The 18064-nt window shown below is 48.0% G+C and overlaps 1 protein-coding gene across 2 annotated transcripts in view; it reads left to right on the forward strand.

Moving 5' to 3' along the window:
* The window catches only part of LOC129384119 (uncharacterized), a 52112-nt gene extending 35810 nt beyond the window's left edge, over nucleotides 1-16302 (forward strand). The window contains exons 8-10 of one of the 2 annotated variants that reach the window (XM_055069262.2): nucleotides 5971-6134; nucleotides 14116-14200; nucleotides 14269-14473. In XM_055069262.2, coding sequence (XP_054925237.1) covers nucleotides 5971-6134; nucleotides 14116-14200; nucleotides 14269-14375 — 356 coding nt within the window. In that variant the 3' untranslated portion in view covers nucleotides 14376-14473. Of the gene's footprint in view, nucleotides 1-5970; nucleotides 6135-14115 lie in introns of both variants that reach the window. The other variant, XM_055069261.2, reaches the window with a different exon arrangement.
* The last annotated feature ends 1762 nt before the right edge of the window (nucleotides 16303-18064 follow it).

Below are 18064 nucleotides of genomic sequence, written 5' to 3' on the forward strand. Positions count from 1 at the left end.
CGGACGTCAGCAGGCAGTGATTCTACTCATAAAAGCAGATGTGACGAACGGGTCTTCTCCGTGGGCTACACCCCAACTACGGAAGGTACGAATATGAATTCGTTGAACAGACAATCGCTTACCAAATACTTCGACCGAATAGCCTCAGGACATGTGAGAGAGATCCGCATTAATGCTCGGAAGAACATTCTGACGGTGGACGTTAATTCTCAGGCAGTATTGGAGGCTTTGAAAGGCATTCAAGTGGTTGGTAACATCCCAGTTCGCTCATTCCTTGCGTACGGCAAAGATACCTGCTCTGGTGTGATATCAGATGTGGACATTGACATAAAGGATGAAGACCTGCGATCTCTTTTATCGTCGACAGTGCGAATCCTCGACATCCACCGATTCGGCCGCTCCCGGTGCATCAAGTTGGTGTTCGAGTCAGACTCTTTGCCAGCATCGGTCAAAGTAGGTTATGTGAGGCACTCAGTGCGTCCATATGTACCACGACCGTTACAGTGTCACAAGTGCTTCAAACTGGGCCACGTGAGTGCGGTGTGTAAGAATCCTACGTCGTGCCGAAGATGTGGTGGTGCTCATCATGTAGACTCCTGTGAGACTGACGCCATGAAATGTGCAAATTGCTCCGGAGCCCATGAAGCGACATCCAAGGACTGCCCCAAAATGGCAGAGGAGAGGCAAATCCTGAGAAAAATGGTGAGAGAGAACCCCACGCACAAGGAGGCTGCCGATTCCGTCCGCAAGAAAAGGCGCCGGTTGCGGCAAAGGCGTCGCCGCTCCCAGAGCAAGCCCGGAGGGAAAGAGGCACTTCCTTTGAGTACTTGGATGCAAAACGTGCCACAGAGAGTGCACGGCCGGGACACACAAGATGCGCCTCCTCCAGTACCACCGCGCCCGTCAAGGAATGAGGCGTCATCTTACGTGCGTCCAACCTCTTCGGCTATTGAGTGGCCTTCGCTACCATTAAGGGCTTCCGGAGGAGATACTCCTTCGGCTCTCCCCAAGTGCCGGGAGGGTAATGAAAGGCTTGGAAATGAAAAGGTGATAGACATGCTCAAACAGCTAGTAAACACTATGCGTATATTACTCTCCGGAATGGCAACGCCAACTGCACTATCGGTCGTGAAAGCGTTAGATGCTATGGAGCCGCTATTAGCGGCTCTAAAATAAGGGTGTTAATCATGGCTCTCACGATAAAAGACTGGACATTGGAACAAAAGATGCATCATTCTGTTATAATGCAATGGAATGCTCGAGGTTTATGCGGCCGCATGTCTGACTTTAGGCAACGAGTCTTCAAATACCGCTTCCCAGTGATCGTGATATGCGAGCCAAATCTCACGTCGGAATTTCGCCTTTCCGGATACGTTAAGCTCTGGTCACGTGAAGATCGACACAAGAGCAAAGTGTTAATGTGCATACGCAGTGACATGACGTTCGTGCGGAACACGATCGCTCCACCTGACAGCAATGAATATGTGTGTGACACTAAAACATAAACTACATGTGTTTTCGATCATCGGCGCCTACATACCTCCTAGACAAAGACTTGAACTCTCTTATCTATCCACTGTATTACAAAGTTCCCCAGGCCCTCATGTTGTTATTGGAGACTTCAACGCTCATCATCCTTACTGGGGAAGTGCCGCAATGAACTGTCGGGGTAGGCACTTGATGGACTTCATAGACACTGAAGGTCTGGCTGTCATCAACGATGGATCTCCAACTTACATCCGCGGCACTACCTACGGAAGTTGCTTAGACCTCACTATTGTATCTCAGAGCCTCCTGCCCTTAGTCAACTGGTGCTTGGACATAGAAACGCATGGGAGCGATCATATACCAACATATGTGCACATGAAGTGGTTTGTTCAATCAACTGCAACTGCTGTACGCTGCATTGATTGGTCCACATTCACTACATCTGTCGAAGAGTACTGTGGAGACATCACTTCACCATCTGATATAGAAGACATTATTGTCTCATCAGTGCAGAAGACAACTAAGTTCATCAGTGCACCTACATCCAGAACGGCGATTGATATTGAATATGAACGGCTCCGAGCGATCCGTCGGAGAGCGGAAAGGAAAGTTAGGCGAACTCAATCGTCATTAGACCTTGCTTTATGTCGACGAGCTCAACGAAAAATACGGCGTCACCTTCAAAAAATGGGAAAACAACGGTGGAGGACCTTCTGTTCGTCTCTAGATCCTCGAAAGCCACTTTCTAGGATCTGGCAGATAGTACGAAGCCTTCGTGCCCCTCCTCAGCAAAAACATCCTTTCCGTGCTCTAGCACTTCACCAATCTCTGACGGAAGTACAGGTTGCCGAAGACTTCTGTAAGAGTCACCCGTACCGCTGCTTCAGCATGTCCAACATTGGATCGACCCGTGCTACCTCCTAAAGATGATCGTCTTGACCTTCCTTTCACGATGCCGGAATTGGAAGCTGCACTTGCTGCGTCGAGACGATCTTCTGCCCCTGGACCTGACGGTATTTCGTATACTGCTCTGTGCCACCTTGGGATGGAAGGTCGGAAAGTCCTGCTGTCATACTATAACGCCACGTGGTCATCCAGTACAGTCCCGAAGCAGTGGAAAACCAGCCGTTTGGTCGCCCTCCTAAAGCCAGGAAAATCACCTTACGAAATGTCATCTTACCGGCCGGTAGCTTTAGCTAGCTGTGTCGGTAAGGTGATGGAACGGATGGTGCTTACTAGATTAGAATGGTTCATGGAAAAGAATGAGCTTTATCCTGAAATAATGACCGGATTTAGACGTGGCCGGTCTGCAATAGATGGGGTCATTGATCTCGTGTCCACGATCGAACACGAAAAGAAGCGACACCGCCTTGTAGGAGCAGTTTTCTTAGACATAAAAGGAGCTTATGACAATGTACTGCACGAAGCCATTCTTGATGCCCTCAGTAATTTAGGCATCGGCGGCCGTCTCTACATGTGGATTGATAATTACCTAAATGGTCGTACAGTCTTCATGTCCACGAATGATGGCGAAACGACAAGACACGCTGTGGTCCGTGGAGTGCCTCAAGGAGGAGTTCTCAGCCCGACTCTTTTCAATGTTGCCCTTATTGGCCTTGCCGAAATAATTCCTGATACAGTACACATCAGTACATACGCAGACGACATATGCATGTGGGCATCCGCAGTCACGCGACCGCAAATTCGTGCCAGATTGCAGCGTGCTGTTTCTTTAACGTCTCAGTACCTGTAGTGCCAAGGACTGCAACTGGCCCCAGACAAGTGCGCCGCGATAGCGTTCACACGGAAGCTTATGTGTTGGTATCCAATTATGATCAATGGAAATGCCATCCCATATGTCACCCACCACAAGTACCTCGGCGTGGTCATTGACCGCGGTGTTTCATGGTCGAAACATGTGGCAATGTTAAAGAAAAAATTAACTGGGCTTGCTCAAGTTTTTCGCTTTCTGGCCGGTATGAAGTGGGGTCCATCTGAGCGTTCGCTACTCCGGCTGTACCAGGCTCTCTACGTCGGATACATTAGGTATAGCCTGCCAGTTTTATCAGGTATGAGCCCGTCATGTTTACGCACGCTGGAAAGTGCCCAGGCACAGATACTGAAAACATGTCTCGGTGTTCCACGTTGCACCTTAACCCACGGAACAATTGAGCAGGCTCGCGTCACCCCTTTACCTGTCTATCTACGATGCGAACCTCTTCGAGTATTCCTGCGACTGCTTTGTCGTCATGGACGCCATCCCTTATCGACGTTACCCGATATACGGCCGGACTCCACTTTCTCAAGAGCCGTTAAATGGCAAGAATCTGCCATACCAGCATACTTTGCCCCGGCTGACCTTCCACATATGCCCCCATGGGCAATGTCCAAAATACCGGTACGTCTATCTATTCCGGGAATTTCTAAAAAATCGCGAATACCTACCGTCGGCCTCAGACATTTAACACTTGAATATATATCGAAAGAATATGACTCCTCGGTGAGCGTGTATACAGACGGATCGGTATCGTCGTATGCGTCTGGTGCGGCTTTCGTCGTGCCTGCGCATCAAGTCATTCGACGGTTTCGTCTGCATAACAAGACGACTTCAACATCTACAGAACTAGTGGCAATCAGAGAGGCCGTTCAATATATTTCGCGACAGCCTCCTCAAATATGGACAGTCTTCAGCGACGCAAAATCGGCTCTTCAACTACTTAGAGTGGTGTTGAAAGAAAGCGCTTACAGAGTGTTGGCTCTTCAAACTGCCGAGCTCTACACTTTAGCACAAGAAAACGGCCACCACATCACATTTCAGTGGATTCCCAGTCACTGTGGTATACAGGGCAACGAACTGGCCGACGCCGAAGCGAAGAAAGCACTCGAAGAACGAGAGTCACAGCTTTCAATTCCTTTTTCAAGAGCGGACGCCAACTGTCTCCTCTCCAGTGTCATCCGAAAATTGACAGCACAGCACTGGGACAATCCGGATAATCGCCACAGACGCCTCCAAAGATTGGACCCTGCCATGAATTTTAGGCTACCACCGAAAATTCATCGAAACGGTGCCAGTCTCCTGCACAGATTAAGGCTGGGGGTAGCGTTTACGCGCGGATACGTGCACCTCATGCGACGCACCGAATCTCCGCACTGTGAGGTGTGCAATGTGCCTGAGACTATAGGTCATGTGCTTTGTGACTGCCTTAAGTGCGTGGAAGAGCGTGAAAGGTTGGACAACGACCTTACGCGTCTCGACAGCGCACCGTTGTCGGAGGACGTTATTTTAGGCCCTTGGCCAGATGCTCGATCAAGTTTCAAGGCCATTCAGGCATTACTGAACTTCTTAAAAACTACGGGCTTGGATTGCAGACTTTGAGCATGCTAAATTGCTTGCGATATGTTCTACATCTTCCTTCTATCGTCATCGTCACCCATCATGCACCTCTTCTCTCTTTCTTTCCCTCTTCCCCTTCCCCCAATGCCGAGTAGCTGGCTAGAGGAATATACCTCAGGCCGACCTCTCAGCATTTCGTATCATTAAACTTCTCTCTCTCTCTCTCTTGTGTCTTATTAGTTGTACTTTGGTTTATCAGTAGAGCGCTACTTCTGCTGCTCCAGCGAGGTAAAGGCCTTAGTCAGGAGGATTACGCCCTCCCTTTGCCTTACCTTGCGGGCAAACCTTCTATTTGTGTTGCCCAAATAAAAAATGAAATGAAATTGAAACCAGCGTTGAGGTTTCCCCATAGGGGTGTCTGCGTCAGCAGGCGTTTGGTGTGTTGCGACACTACGTACACGAGCACATGAGGGTTGGACCCTCCCACGCGTGCCCGTGCGTTGCGCAGCCGTGTCTGGGGAGAGGGTGATCCTGAGGGTTGAGCCGATGCCAGGTGTTCGGACCTTCAAGGCATCTCGGTGGAGGCGACACACTTCTTTGGCCTCTGCTTCACAAAGAGGGCCCTTCCAGAATGTTGCATCATGTATATCGAAACTCGCGCATGCCTTGAGCTTTAGTAAATGAGCTAGGTCTAGTGCTGTTGCTGTGCAAACAAATACGAATCTTACTTTATGGAAGATAACCAGATACTGCTGCCACTACTTCGCCGTTCCGACAAAACAATTGTGTTAAGGCTTAATGAGAAACAAGGAGCTGTCTAGAACAGTCGAAGAAGACTCGGAGTGTGCCGGGCATCCGTCACTTCGCTATCATTTGCTTCTTCTGCCACTGATCGAATTCCCGCCATTGATGGCGATGCATGCGAGATCGTCGGCTAGCATGTGACAGGTGCAGAGCCCTTATAGCCTGCACAATAATAAATTCAGATATAACAAGTTATTTCTTACGTAAGATAATGTGTCTTGATCACATCAAAGGCACGTTATATTTTTGGTTGGACGTATTTTTATGCAAAAGAAACGTGAACATGCGCAATCAATCAGTATTTTACTGATCCCCATGTTTACTTGGTATGCTGATGTTCGTAGGTGGTGTGCTGGTCCATCTCAGAATGCCCGCCTGCTTCCTGGCGGGAACGTTCGCCATGGCCGCCGCAGCCAAACTGTGCGTCGACAAGCGCTTGCGAGAGCTCAGCTTGCACGTGAATAATCTGCCCGTCGGCGGCCTTGGTGCCATCATAGAGGCGTTAAAGGTGAGCCTTAAAGAATAGTTCTGGGGTCTATTTGCTGCCGCATCTGCAGCTGTGAATAGACTGCGGCCGTTCCGAAGTGAGTATGACACCTTGTTGTGCAATAGACAACAGTGGCATCTCGCATTTGATTGATACCTCTACGTATTTCCAGTGGCGTTGAGTGAGAGTTACGCCGACTAGCTCTAACGTTCGTATAGTTAGCTCGATACCGAGCACAGCGGGAAAAAAATGCCTAGACAGAGAAACGAGTTACAGAGGACTGTACCTTTCGGTGGCGCTAGCGTCTCCTCGAGGAGAAGGCCGTGTTCAATTCTCAGGCCCCAGATCTCCGTTGCCATCGACGACGCCTGGTGCTTCGCTCGTTGGTGTTCATAGCGCCAAATCGTTAGAATGACTGCCCCCGCAGTGTGTGAGCAGCCGTCTTGCCACACCGAAACGTTCGTGCACGTTAGCCAAAGATTGGGAAGAAGCTCGAACTCTTACTCCTGCGGTGCAGTGCTTTCGAGGCAAAGTGATAGCCACTCTTGCTCAGCTCACCCACGCGCACGGGCGGCCGGCCGATGACACCGATGCTCGGTTTTGGCCATGCAATCCTCCCGCATACGGGTATGAGTTCACAAAACACTGACTTCAAGCAGTCGGGCCTCGTCCTGAGGCTGGTATACGTGACCTAAAGGTGCCGATGTGTGGGGTCCGGTGACACTCCCTCGAGGAGTTCTCTCCACGAGCGAACTATGAATAACTCTTACCTAGTCGCTCTGTTATACGCATATATGTCGACAGTTCTCTATACTTTCGCCGGAATCTGAGTTGTTCGCTGTTCGGTGCTAGACGCCAGCGAGGGACATTTTACGTCCACGTGCGTGACGCGAAGTTGCTTTTAGGACAAGCCTTTAATATAGCACGGAAGCTTTTGCTTACCTTTTCAACTGTTTTCATGGTTTTCATCGGTGTAATGCTTTGAATGCAGACCCTACTGCCGCAGTGGGCTCAGTTCTTTGAAGTGCACATACCTGACGATTGACTCTTTAGCAATAGCTACACGCAGCTTGAATGCTGCATCTATCTAACCCTCAATTTTTTGCGAATTTCCGCAACTTTAATTTGTCGCCTCTGTTTGGGCATCGCATTTACAAATGCTTATCCATTCCGAATAAGAATGGCCGACAGTGGGGGGTGCACTTTGTGCGGGTGTGATGGGACTCTGGAGCAGCTACTATGTCCCTGCCCATTCTTTGACGTTCAACGACTTACTCTAAGAGCTAAATTCAGCCTGTTAGATAATACAGTGCTCTCGGAGAAGATCCTGGGACTATGGCCTATTCATTCTTGGACCTGAAATGCCACAAACGCTCTTCACTTGTTGAGGGCTGCTAAACTATACCAGAGAGAGATAAAACATATTTATTGAAAAGTCCCTCCTGCGTTCCGTAGAGGAACGGAGGCGCCGGGAAGCTATTCCTGTAAAGCTTCCCTGTCCGTCAGACGCAGGCCAAGACTTGAACAGTAGCGGCGTCCTCCTCCAGCCGACAACCCAGCGCTGATCTTCTGGGCAATCGCTGAGCAGTATAGCCCCCCACTGCTCAGAGGCTTTATTTCAGCACTGTGGTTTATGCTTTGTCTGATATTGTTTATAGCTGATGTCCATAATGTTAGAGAGGTATGCACGTGTTGTGCTGCATGTCTCACACTGTGATGAGTACGCTTCTGAGTGAATTTGGTGCATGAGTAGTCATGTCGGGAAGGCACTTGTTTTTAGAAGTCTAAATATAGTTGCCTGATGTTTGTTGATTGGTTTGTCAGGAAGAGTGTTTGGATCGAGAATTTCGATATTCGAGGATTTCTCCGTAAGTAGTCATTTCCTCGTATTCTTTTTCGACCTGGTTCGGGCGGGGCGTAGACCTGTATGGGCATTTCTTAGCCGGAGCGAGATGGGCGACGGAAGTTACTCCCCATTGTTACCACTTACCTCTACATGGCCTGGCGTCCCGATAAGTCGAAAAGGTCTGCGGGCAGGATCTCTTCTAATGAGAATTCGATATGATTGAGATGATATAAGTACCTTGGTGTAATTAAGGTGTTATTTGAGCCGCTGACGATGCATGATGCAGTGGTTGGTGCTTATGGTAAAGCTATTGCAGTCTCTTCCCCTTCTTCTGGGTGCTTGGTACGTATGGAGCTAGTTCTTATATCCATGTTTGCACCTATGACTGGCAGGGTCATTGCTGGTTGTCACAGATACCTTGCAGCTTCAACATAGGCCACATGTTCAGTGCTTTGAGCACTTTGTTGAGTCTTTGAGCTTTTGCTTTCCATCCACCTGCGTTATGGTTTGTGTCCATGTTTTTTGGGGTGAAGCGGATTAATAAAGCGTTCTCGATTTCCCTTCGAATAGGTCTCTTTTCTTGAATTCGCGTCTGGTAATACGAGCTTCTTTTCCTGTGTGTTAGGCATTCATAGTTTGATGGTCTCTGTGCTTCTATAATTTCGTCCAGTGTATTGTATAATCCTACGCCTGATAGATTTTCGTTTGCCGTGTTGGAGGAAGGTGTAATGATAGTTCTAATGCTTTTGTTATCATAATATCCATCATGTGTTTCTCGGTATGCGTAAAATGTAAAAACGGCGCACTATACATTATACGTTAGAAAACAAGTGCTTGTGCCAATCTAATGATATTGCTCTCTTTCAAGCCCGTGTTTCTGGTAGTAATTCTCGAAATGAGCCAGCACACTTGCGCAGGGTATCTCCAATCTCTGGATTGTTGTGGCGTTTGTTGGTCTCTTTTTACGTAGAATCCCCGTACCCTTAGGCATGAGGCCTGGGTAGGGGTACAGCTTTGATTTCCAATGCAATTCCTTGTTGGTCAGATTCATGGGATTTTTTAAAAATATTTTTTTTATTTTATCAGTAGAAGCTCGGGTTGCTCCGAGGAAGATGAGTAATCTCGGCTCTGCGTATGTCGTGACTGTATTTCTTGCTTCCTGCAGGGTCTCCTGGGTTGCGCCATCGCTGTTACTCGTCACCCATAGCGTTATAGCATCTGCATATTAGCTGTGGTGTAGGCTCGGCATGCTCACCAGTCTTCTTGGGAGCACAATGAGTGCGATGTTGAATAGCATGGGTGATAGCCCCGGTGCCTGAGGTGTGCCTTTGTCAACCATGTACTGAGGTTATGAACGCAAGTAGTAAGGGTCTCAAGCTTTGCTTCTACGGCACCCGTACTTTTTCAAGGGCCTCAAAGCGATTGTTAGTTTCGAACGTGTGTGGCCAGTTTACGACTTAGCTTATCGTGTTCCTCCCAAGTAGCTCTCTCATCATCAATAGATTTGCGCTCTATGGCAGTTATGATCGTGGAGGAAGTGTCCACGGTTTAAAGTATGACCGCCATTCTCACTGACCGGGGGATGAGTTATAGTGGGTTGTTCATCAGTACAGTGTCGAGATCGAGTAGTAGTGTTTGTACATAGGGAAGGTGTTTGGAGGTCGAGAATTCGTTTACCCAGAAGACAAGTTTCTTCCTGAAACTGCTGTAGAGGGGTATAGATGGGGGCATTAGGATGCTTAGGTTTATGCAAGCCATGGCACTCAACCAATGCTCAACTTACCTGAGGAAAGCTTGATTTGTTATTAGAGGTAGCAGCAGATAGAGGAGGCCAATCTTCATCTTGCTTTTTTTTTTAAAAGGTCCCTGCTTACTGGTCGAAGGAGACTAGTCTTGGGTTGAGGACGAATCTTGTCAGCATTGGGGAGTGAGATTTTGGGCTTGTATCGTAGTGCACACTGAAAGGATCCAGTCTCGTGACTTCCACTACACAGTGCACACTTGGGAATGCACACATGATCAGTCGGAGGATTCACAGTTCCGCACATCTGGCAAGTATGCTCAGTGTGCGTAGGGCACACGTCCGGTCGATGTCCAGCTCTCCAACAGCGTGTGTAGGCATCCATTCTTTGTGGGAAAGGCTTGCACCAGAGCATCGCCATTTCATATTTGACCAAAAAAGGATCTTCCGTTCCCAAGAAAGTCACAAGGACTGCGTCGAAAGTTTTATCATTTTTCTGGCTTCTAAAATGTGCATTTGTGGGTTGCACTGACGAAGCATGGGTAGAATGTCTTTTTCGTAGATAATTTCTCCCAGGCATACTCTGTCAATGTAGATAATGCCTTTACACGTATCGGAGTGTGGAAAGCTGTAGGAGGCCACTTCGCGCTCTTGGCCTTCGGCCATGACCGACTTGATGGAGAGATATTTGGTGAGGCGATCGTAGCTTTCCGTGCTGAGGGTAACTGTGTTGGTGGTCAGGTTGATGGTAACGACGTCTTGGCACAGCTCCACATTGGCTGGAAAGCCGGCTGCCATAGAAAGAAGCTTGGCGAGTTGGAAGTGACTGAGGCGGGAAGCGTCGAAACATCCATGAATGCTGAAAACAGCCTTGTATGTGCCTTCGGGTAACTTTGGAGGCCCCACTGTGTTATTCCTGGCGATCATTTGTTTCCATACAGCAGCCTTGACCGTGGCAGCGATGGCGTCCTTACGAAGTGAGTCAATATGCGGCGTCGAATATTTGCGTTTGCCACCACTTGAGCGCCTCATCCGAGGAAATATTTTCCCCCTTCTACCTAAGCCTGGTTCATGACGCCTGCACGAGGAATGTCAACGCCTACGGCGTTGGAGAACCACCTAGCTCTCGTAGGCGAGGAACCACGAAATTTGCTATAAAAGGCGTTCTAGTGCACACACCTCTTTGAAATAGTCTCAAAAGGTCACGGAAGTCTTCAAACATGCCCTAAGAAAGAGCCACTAGGATATAGAGAAAAAAGACAGGCGTTATACTCAAAAACTCGCGAAGCTGATGAGACACCTCCACACGCGGTGACGCCACCTCGCGTCATCGCGTGAGCATACGTGTGGGCATACGTCACGCTGCCAATCAAGAAAAGTGCATCTACGGTCACAGCAAAGTATTTTGGAGGCTTTTAAATCCAGTTTTTCTTGATCATTGCGAATGAAAGCAAAAACAGGGCTGTCCTGAGTTATTAGACATCTGTAAATGGTCGGTTCTTTAGTCTCTCTATAAGTTAGGCAAGTAAACGTCCCCAGGCCCGTTAAGATGGGGCAAGAGAGAGAGAGAGAGAACGTTCCCTGACACAGTAACAGAAATGCAACATAACACAACCCTCGAAAATGTTACACAAACTGGAGGAAAAGATACCGCCCGAATATTTTTGCTCACCAAGATAACGCGGGATGGTTTACGTGAATGTAGTCAATATTATTCGATGAATTCGATCATGTTGCTGCTCTGCGCGTTTTATGCCCCGTTTTACGTGCCTTGGCGTTATTCGGAGCATCATAACGCGAGCGATAGTCTCTTTGGGGTGTTCATATAAATGATATAAAAATAGACAGAGGAGCCAACTGATGCCAGTGCAGCTAGTGGGGTTTTTTTTCCCTATTATCGGTTCTCCCACAAATTAAGTGAAACTGGGAGTTACTATAAAAACTAGATGTGCCTAACTGATAAAGAGCGTTTAGCTTGTTAAACAGCTTAGCAAGTGAAAACTTTACACTACGAGCAAGCCTCAAATATGGTAACAGAGGCCTGGCAATGACAAAGTGGGGGCGTGGGTGTAATGAGAGCCCCTGTCACTCTTGGCGCCTGATGTCCACGCCGTATTCACCGAGTGTCACAAGTACTAAATACTTCCTCATTAAATTGAACAGATAAGACCACCACTCTAGCGGGCAACGAGCAGCAAGTCACCGTCCACATAAACTGCGCTCGCAGGCTATTAATGCGGACAGCGTTGTTTGGGAAGTTCGGCACTTTCGGGGGACTATGTTTGTGTCGACCTGGCCGTCTAATCACCTTCCCGCCCATATGGGTCGCTGGATAGTCCATGGCCGAATGCGTAGAGCATTTGGCCGCTGTGCAGAGGGAGCCCGGTTCGAAACCCTTTCGACCAGCTTGGGCTACTGGGCATGTAGCCAGGGCCCGTGACGCTCCATATGAAGCTCTTTCACGCCAACTGGGTACGTGCCACTTTTCAATGAACCTATTCGACGCGAACTTCGGTCACTTGGTTTAAGCTGACCTTCAAGGAACTTCTCTGCCGCCAACTCAGGCCACAGGCTGTGTCCGACAAGGTATGTGTCCTTCCTAAATAAATTTCCATAGCGCGAACTTGCCTCGCTGGGTATGTGCCACGGGGCACGTGCCGCTCTTCAATGAAAAGTCATTTTCGATTTCTACCGCAGTGCGTGAAATCGAACCGATGCCACATATTCAGAAAACATTGTCTGAATATATATTTTCATACACGCACCACGCGGGGGCTTCCTGGTGGCGCCGCAAGATGACTCCTCGTGTACAAAGAGAAGCTTGAGAACTCGGCTCCACACACGCCTCATAGATGAGTCGTCTCCGTGGTGCAAATGCATTGCGTCGCTGTACTTTGCAATGCTATTATACGTCAACGTTCATCGTAAGATGGGTTATGCCTGAATGGCTTAATGCGTTAGAATTCTTAGGGTCCTTCACGCTTCGGCTGGCTATCTATCTACCTGTCCACCTATCTACCTGTGTTTGTGTCGGTATATAACTGCTTTCCCGCCAGCCGGGGCCATCGCATAATCAGTGGTCACATAGGTCGCACATCGGTCTGATGCGCTGAGGTAAGGGTTCCAAACCAGCCCTTGAACTAATTTGGGTAACCGTGACAATGCGTACGTATGTACCGCTCTAACGAACCTCTCATACGTACGCCATGGGTCACTGTAGACGCAGGACTGGGTAGGGTATCGCATTTCTAAGAAACTCTGACGCCGACTTGGAGTACTGCGCATGTGCCACTGGGCATTTTTCGCCCTAGACTTTTATTTATTCAATGCTGAGCGGAATCGAACCCAACGTCAGAACGGTTCCTCAAGAGCAACCGTACACTTCTCAATGAACACGTTTCTCGCCAAAGCTTCTGCGGAGCTACGCCATAAATGCGCTAGTTGTGCTGCTCTTCAATGAACCTCTCGCCAACTTGAGCCGCTGAGTATGGGTCACTACGAGCACGGAAAACCAGAAAAAAGTTGTCGGCGTACCAAGGCACTGATGCGCCACTCTTCGCGTCTCGGAGGCCACGCGCGGTCTTCTCGGCAGTGCTACCAGATGGCGCAGCGCTTCCACAAAGAAGCGCGAGAAATGAGCCTGGTTGCCGCGTGTTCTCCGTGATCGTAGGCACCGGCGCGCCGTGCATTTCGGAGGTCACGTGAAGGCTTCGCGGCAGGGGCGCTAGATTGTACGGAATGCTCTTAGGGAAGAGCAAAAAGGAGTCCCGCTGCAGTGAACGCCTCATACTGAACTCGTACCGACGGCGGCAATACGTTGTGTCGCAACACTGATTCAATGCTAACGCATTACCGACGACAGTCGTCCCAGGATGGGTTCTGCCGCAATTTTTTGTTATATTAGAAAAAAAAACTAACACGCACACTGAATTTCCCTCAAAGGTTGTTACCTCTCGAGCTAAGTCGCGTACTTGGCCTATGGATTAACTCTGCCAGCTACTACGCAGCTACTCTCAACCTTCTTTCCAGGCGCTGGTTTCAGTGAGGTAGTTCAGTTTATTGAGCACTGTCGTGGTGTTTTGTGTATCTGTGACGTACACAGCGCTTGTCATTTCATGTTACTGTTCTTGGTTTTCCTAGAATATTTCGCGAACTTCCGGTAGCTGCGTCTATCGGTGTCTCCAACCGATTTCCTGCCAACTTGGGCCACTGGTCTAAACTTGCAGAGCGCTGGGCTGTTGTGTTGAGGTAACAGGGTTCGAAGCCAAATCGGATAAACATTTCTCACTTACAACGAACGCACTACATTTCAGTGAGATGTCTCCTACCAGAATGTTCTCATTGTACCTGTTTTGCCATCTCCAGGCAAACCTCTCCAGAGCTAAATAATGCGCCGATCTCCTTGTTGCTCTCAGGCTAATGTTACCCTGGAGACGCTGAGCATCAGCATCCAAGGCACGCAGCCTGCGAGCGAGGTCGCCCAAGTGATGGACTTTATGCGTGAGGCCGACGCCTTCTCCCGCTTTAACTTCAAGTGGAACAACCCGCAAGGTTTGCATCTCCTGCAGGCCGCCTGCTCGTCCAAAGAGAACATGATCTACGCCAACTTGGACGGGCGCGACTTCCACGACATGGCGTGTCTGTTGGACGCCTTGAAGTCCAGCCGCAACGTTAGCTCTGCCTGGATAGAGCTCCCAAAGGATCCCACATTACCCGAGATTCGGAAGATACTCTCGACCTTCGCCTACGCAAGGCATCTAAGGGAAGCACCATTTCTTTCACGGCTTTAAGTAGACTTTAGCGCGCGCGTCGCTTACTGAATGGTCTCTAAAATACAAAACTATTGGAGGCACTGCTATATCACATTTAAAGATAACTACTTGCTCGCTTTCCAGCCACATTGTCATTAGATGGAATGAGAAATCAGATGCGATGTATATAGGTGCGAAACATAACCTACCTGCTGTCAGACGATGACCAAGGGGGTATCTCACGTCAGTTAGATAGAATGACTTAATGGCAGACAGAGTTGAACCAGTTCTGCGAAAATGCTTTTGACGCTCTTTCCTGTCCCTCTAGTTCCATTTGGTTCACGTTTAGCACACTTTAATGAGTTAAAACTAGCTGCACGTGAAACTGCGCGTCTAGAATTGAAAAGTGCAATTAGAAACACCCTGAATGGTTTTACGAGATGGTTCTGTCCGGCTTAGAGTAAGCTATATGCGCCTGACAAGCACGTAAAAGTTCCTTGAGGGAGAACACCTAGTCTGCGAAGCTTTCTGACCAGTTGTAAATGTGAAACACTCCTTAGTTGGCATGATATAAGCAGATATTGGTGCAGAAATACGGCGCCCGCTGTATTTTTCTGCACTATGTGATACATACAACATACAATACGTAACATTATACAACATAGTTACAACAAAATTTTGGTATCGCCCTCACGTCAAATAAAAACGAAATTGTTCTGTCTTTCTTGAAAACTGGCGGGTAAATATTTTCCCATACTTGAAAGCGTAACACTGTATATCAGCCTACCTACTCATCTTTTAGGCGAAGCGTTAATTCAACGGAGAAGCTGATTCTCCTAAGATTGTGAATGGTTTTACACAAATAATAAAAAGTAACACTTCGCTAAAATATCTGTGAATCAGAACCATTCAGACCGCGCTATAAAGTAAGGGATAGATGCGGTTCCAGAAAAATTTCAACTCCTGCTGTTGCCACTGAATCCTTTTTTTTTTTCGTCGAAAGTGATTTCAAACGCACAACCTCGCTTTTGAGACTGCTTAACCGCTTTCACCCGAAATTTAATTTTATGTAAGCCGATCACATCGGTTGCAGACTTTCTGTTTGCTAATAAAGTTTCGTTTTCAACTGAACGATTTTACACTACAAAAAAATAGCGCACAATGAGGTAAGGAGTGCCATTTTCCGTTCCGGTAAGAGTCTCGCGTAGTCAATATCAAGTTGCACTTCTTAAAACAAAATAGCAGGTTTTCAACATCTGAGACATTCCACCACATGAACTAATGGCTCCAGCTTCACATACCTCATAAACGAACCTGAATGGCACAAAACATAAAAAATGGTACTTGCAGCTTCCCCATGATCGAAAATGTGACAGCATGACTTGAGAAAATGACAAAACTGAAAAGTAGACAGCTCATATTCGTTGGTATTGTATTCTATCAGCGTTAAAAATCTCGCTTTTACATTGGTACTCAGTGATACAAACAACACCGTCCTGTGTATGCGCACATGGGCGGTAGACGGAGCTACATTCGAGCACTGAGCTGCGCAATGCCACTCACTCTTCCGTCACTCATAGAGCTCGCTGTTAGCTTGCTGTGTTGTCTCTATCAATATCACGTTGCCGCAGCATTGTTTTTAATGGAAAATAAGTATAGCGCTCATGAAGGGGAAAATCTGGCAGCGTCCCCGGACATGGAACAACAAGTCACGTGTTCACAGCCGATCAACTGCAGCCGCGCGCCATGTGGACCCTGGGTGCCTTAAAGCATCTCCAGATGGCGCTCACCCCAGCGGTGACGCTTGGTGGCACAATGCACCACTCCGTTCCAAAGGGTACGCTTATAACATCCATCCATCCAGTACGCTGGACTGAGCGCCATCTTGGGTGGGCCCCACAGCAGTAGAACGTCAAGCGGAAAGTCAGAGAGGCTGAAATAATCTCATGGGTGGCGGCAATGGAAAAAGAAACCTGCCATGAGTAACTGCTTAAGAGGAAAGAAGGGAAATCAGGAAAGAAACAATTTATGATAACTCAAAGGGAAGCTCATTACTTTCCGAAGCGAGATCGGGATGCCTTAGAGCACGCACCTATATAGCGAGATATAGGAAGAAAGAAGCATGTGCTTGGTGCGGTAAAGCTAGGGAAACTATCAAGCATTTTTATTAGAATGTGAAGACCTCTGCCCAGCGGCGGTTTAGGCATCAATGGCCTCCTTGAAGTCCTTGTATTCAGCGAGAGCAGTATAAAAGTAAACATGTCCGCAATAGGTATTAGTAAGAGGCGTTTGGAGGATTTGTGGAAGAAAAGTATGGAAACGACAAAATACGGAGACGTACAAAAGGACAGTTCGCGATATGCGATCATAAAATTTGCTTGAAGGAGTTCAGTGTTTTCTTTATTGCTTAACCTAGGTAGGAAATTAGGCAGTATAATACCAAGAGCTTGGGAGCGCAACCCACCGCCCCGTTCCAAAGGGGACGCTCATAATATCAATCCATCCATCCACGCCGGCCGTGCAGGGAAAAAAAAGAACCAGAAGGCTCGCCTTCACGCATAGCGTTTCCTGGTAACGATTAGGATTGCATCAATTGCATTTGCTTGAGGCGGCAACTGGTTGGCCGGTATACATACAGTGCCGCGTGTCCCGCCACTACCAGTCTGTCCAGCGAGTTCGCCGAGTTCTGTCGTGCGCTCCGATGGACAAACCTTCCACTTCGACTTAACAGCCATTAGCTGCGCCCAGCTCTTGTACGTCCACACAAGTACGCGAACGAGGCAGAGCCGTTATGGGAGAGACGTCGCAATGCTTTCACATTCACCCATGTAGAGACCTAAGCGCTCTTGATTTTTTTTTTCAAGCGGCAACAGTATCACTGTTGGGTTATGAGAGACGGTACAGTTGCATATTACGTCAGATGTAGGACATGAACTCAGACGACGTGGGTTGTGGTCGATGGAAGGGATTGTTCAAATGGCTTCTTTAGCACAAACCAATCAGAAAAAATTTGGTGCGGCAGCTTTCCTCTTTACCTTTGAATACATAAGCAGTGCGTGATTGAATGTAGGATGGAGCAGCGGAAAATGGCAGGCTTGAAACTATGATTATCTTGAAGAGAATGTCAAGACAGTTTGAGCGACTACGATACTCTAACAAGAATGCGTACAATGAGCATATCAGTAAATGAACAGTAAGTACACGGGTCATTCATAAATCAGCGCTGACACAGCCAGAGCATTTACGCACAGCTGTTGCTGAAAAAAAAAAGTGATTACAACCGCAAACGTTGACCTCTATCTGCCGTGGTAGGTGAGTGGCAATGACGTTAGGCTGCTGATCTCGAAGAGACAGGTTGTATCCTAGCCACACCTTCAGGGTGGTCAAAATTTATACAGATTGCCCAACTACGACTTCCTTTGTAATCAGATCGCAATATTGGCATGAAAAGCTGTTGCAGTCGTCACACGCACAAAAAATCGAATTCGACGCCTTTAACAGCGCGACATGGCTCTCGAAATTTCTCATTCTGTAAGTGCAACTCCATAGCTAAAGCGATGTCCTGCGTATACGGGCAGTTTCAGTGGCAAGCCTATTAAATTGAGAATAATTA

This window comes from Dermacentor andersoni, chromosome 9, assembly GCF_023375885.2.
Source record: "Dermacentor andersoni chromosome 9, qqDerAnde1_hic_scaffold, whole genome shotgun sequence".
NCBI lineage: Eukaryota > Metazoa > Arthropoda > Arachnida > Ixodida > Ixodidae > Dermacentor > Dermacentor andersoni.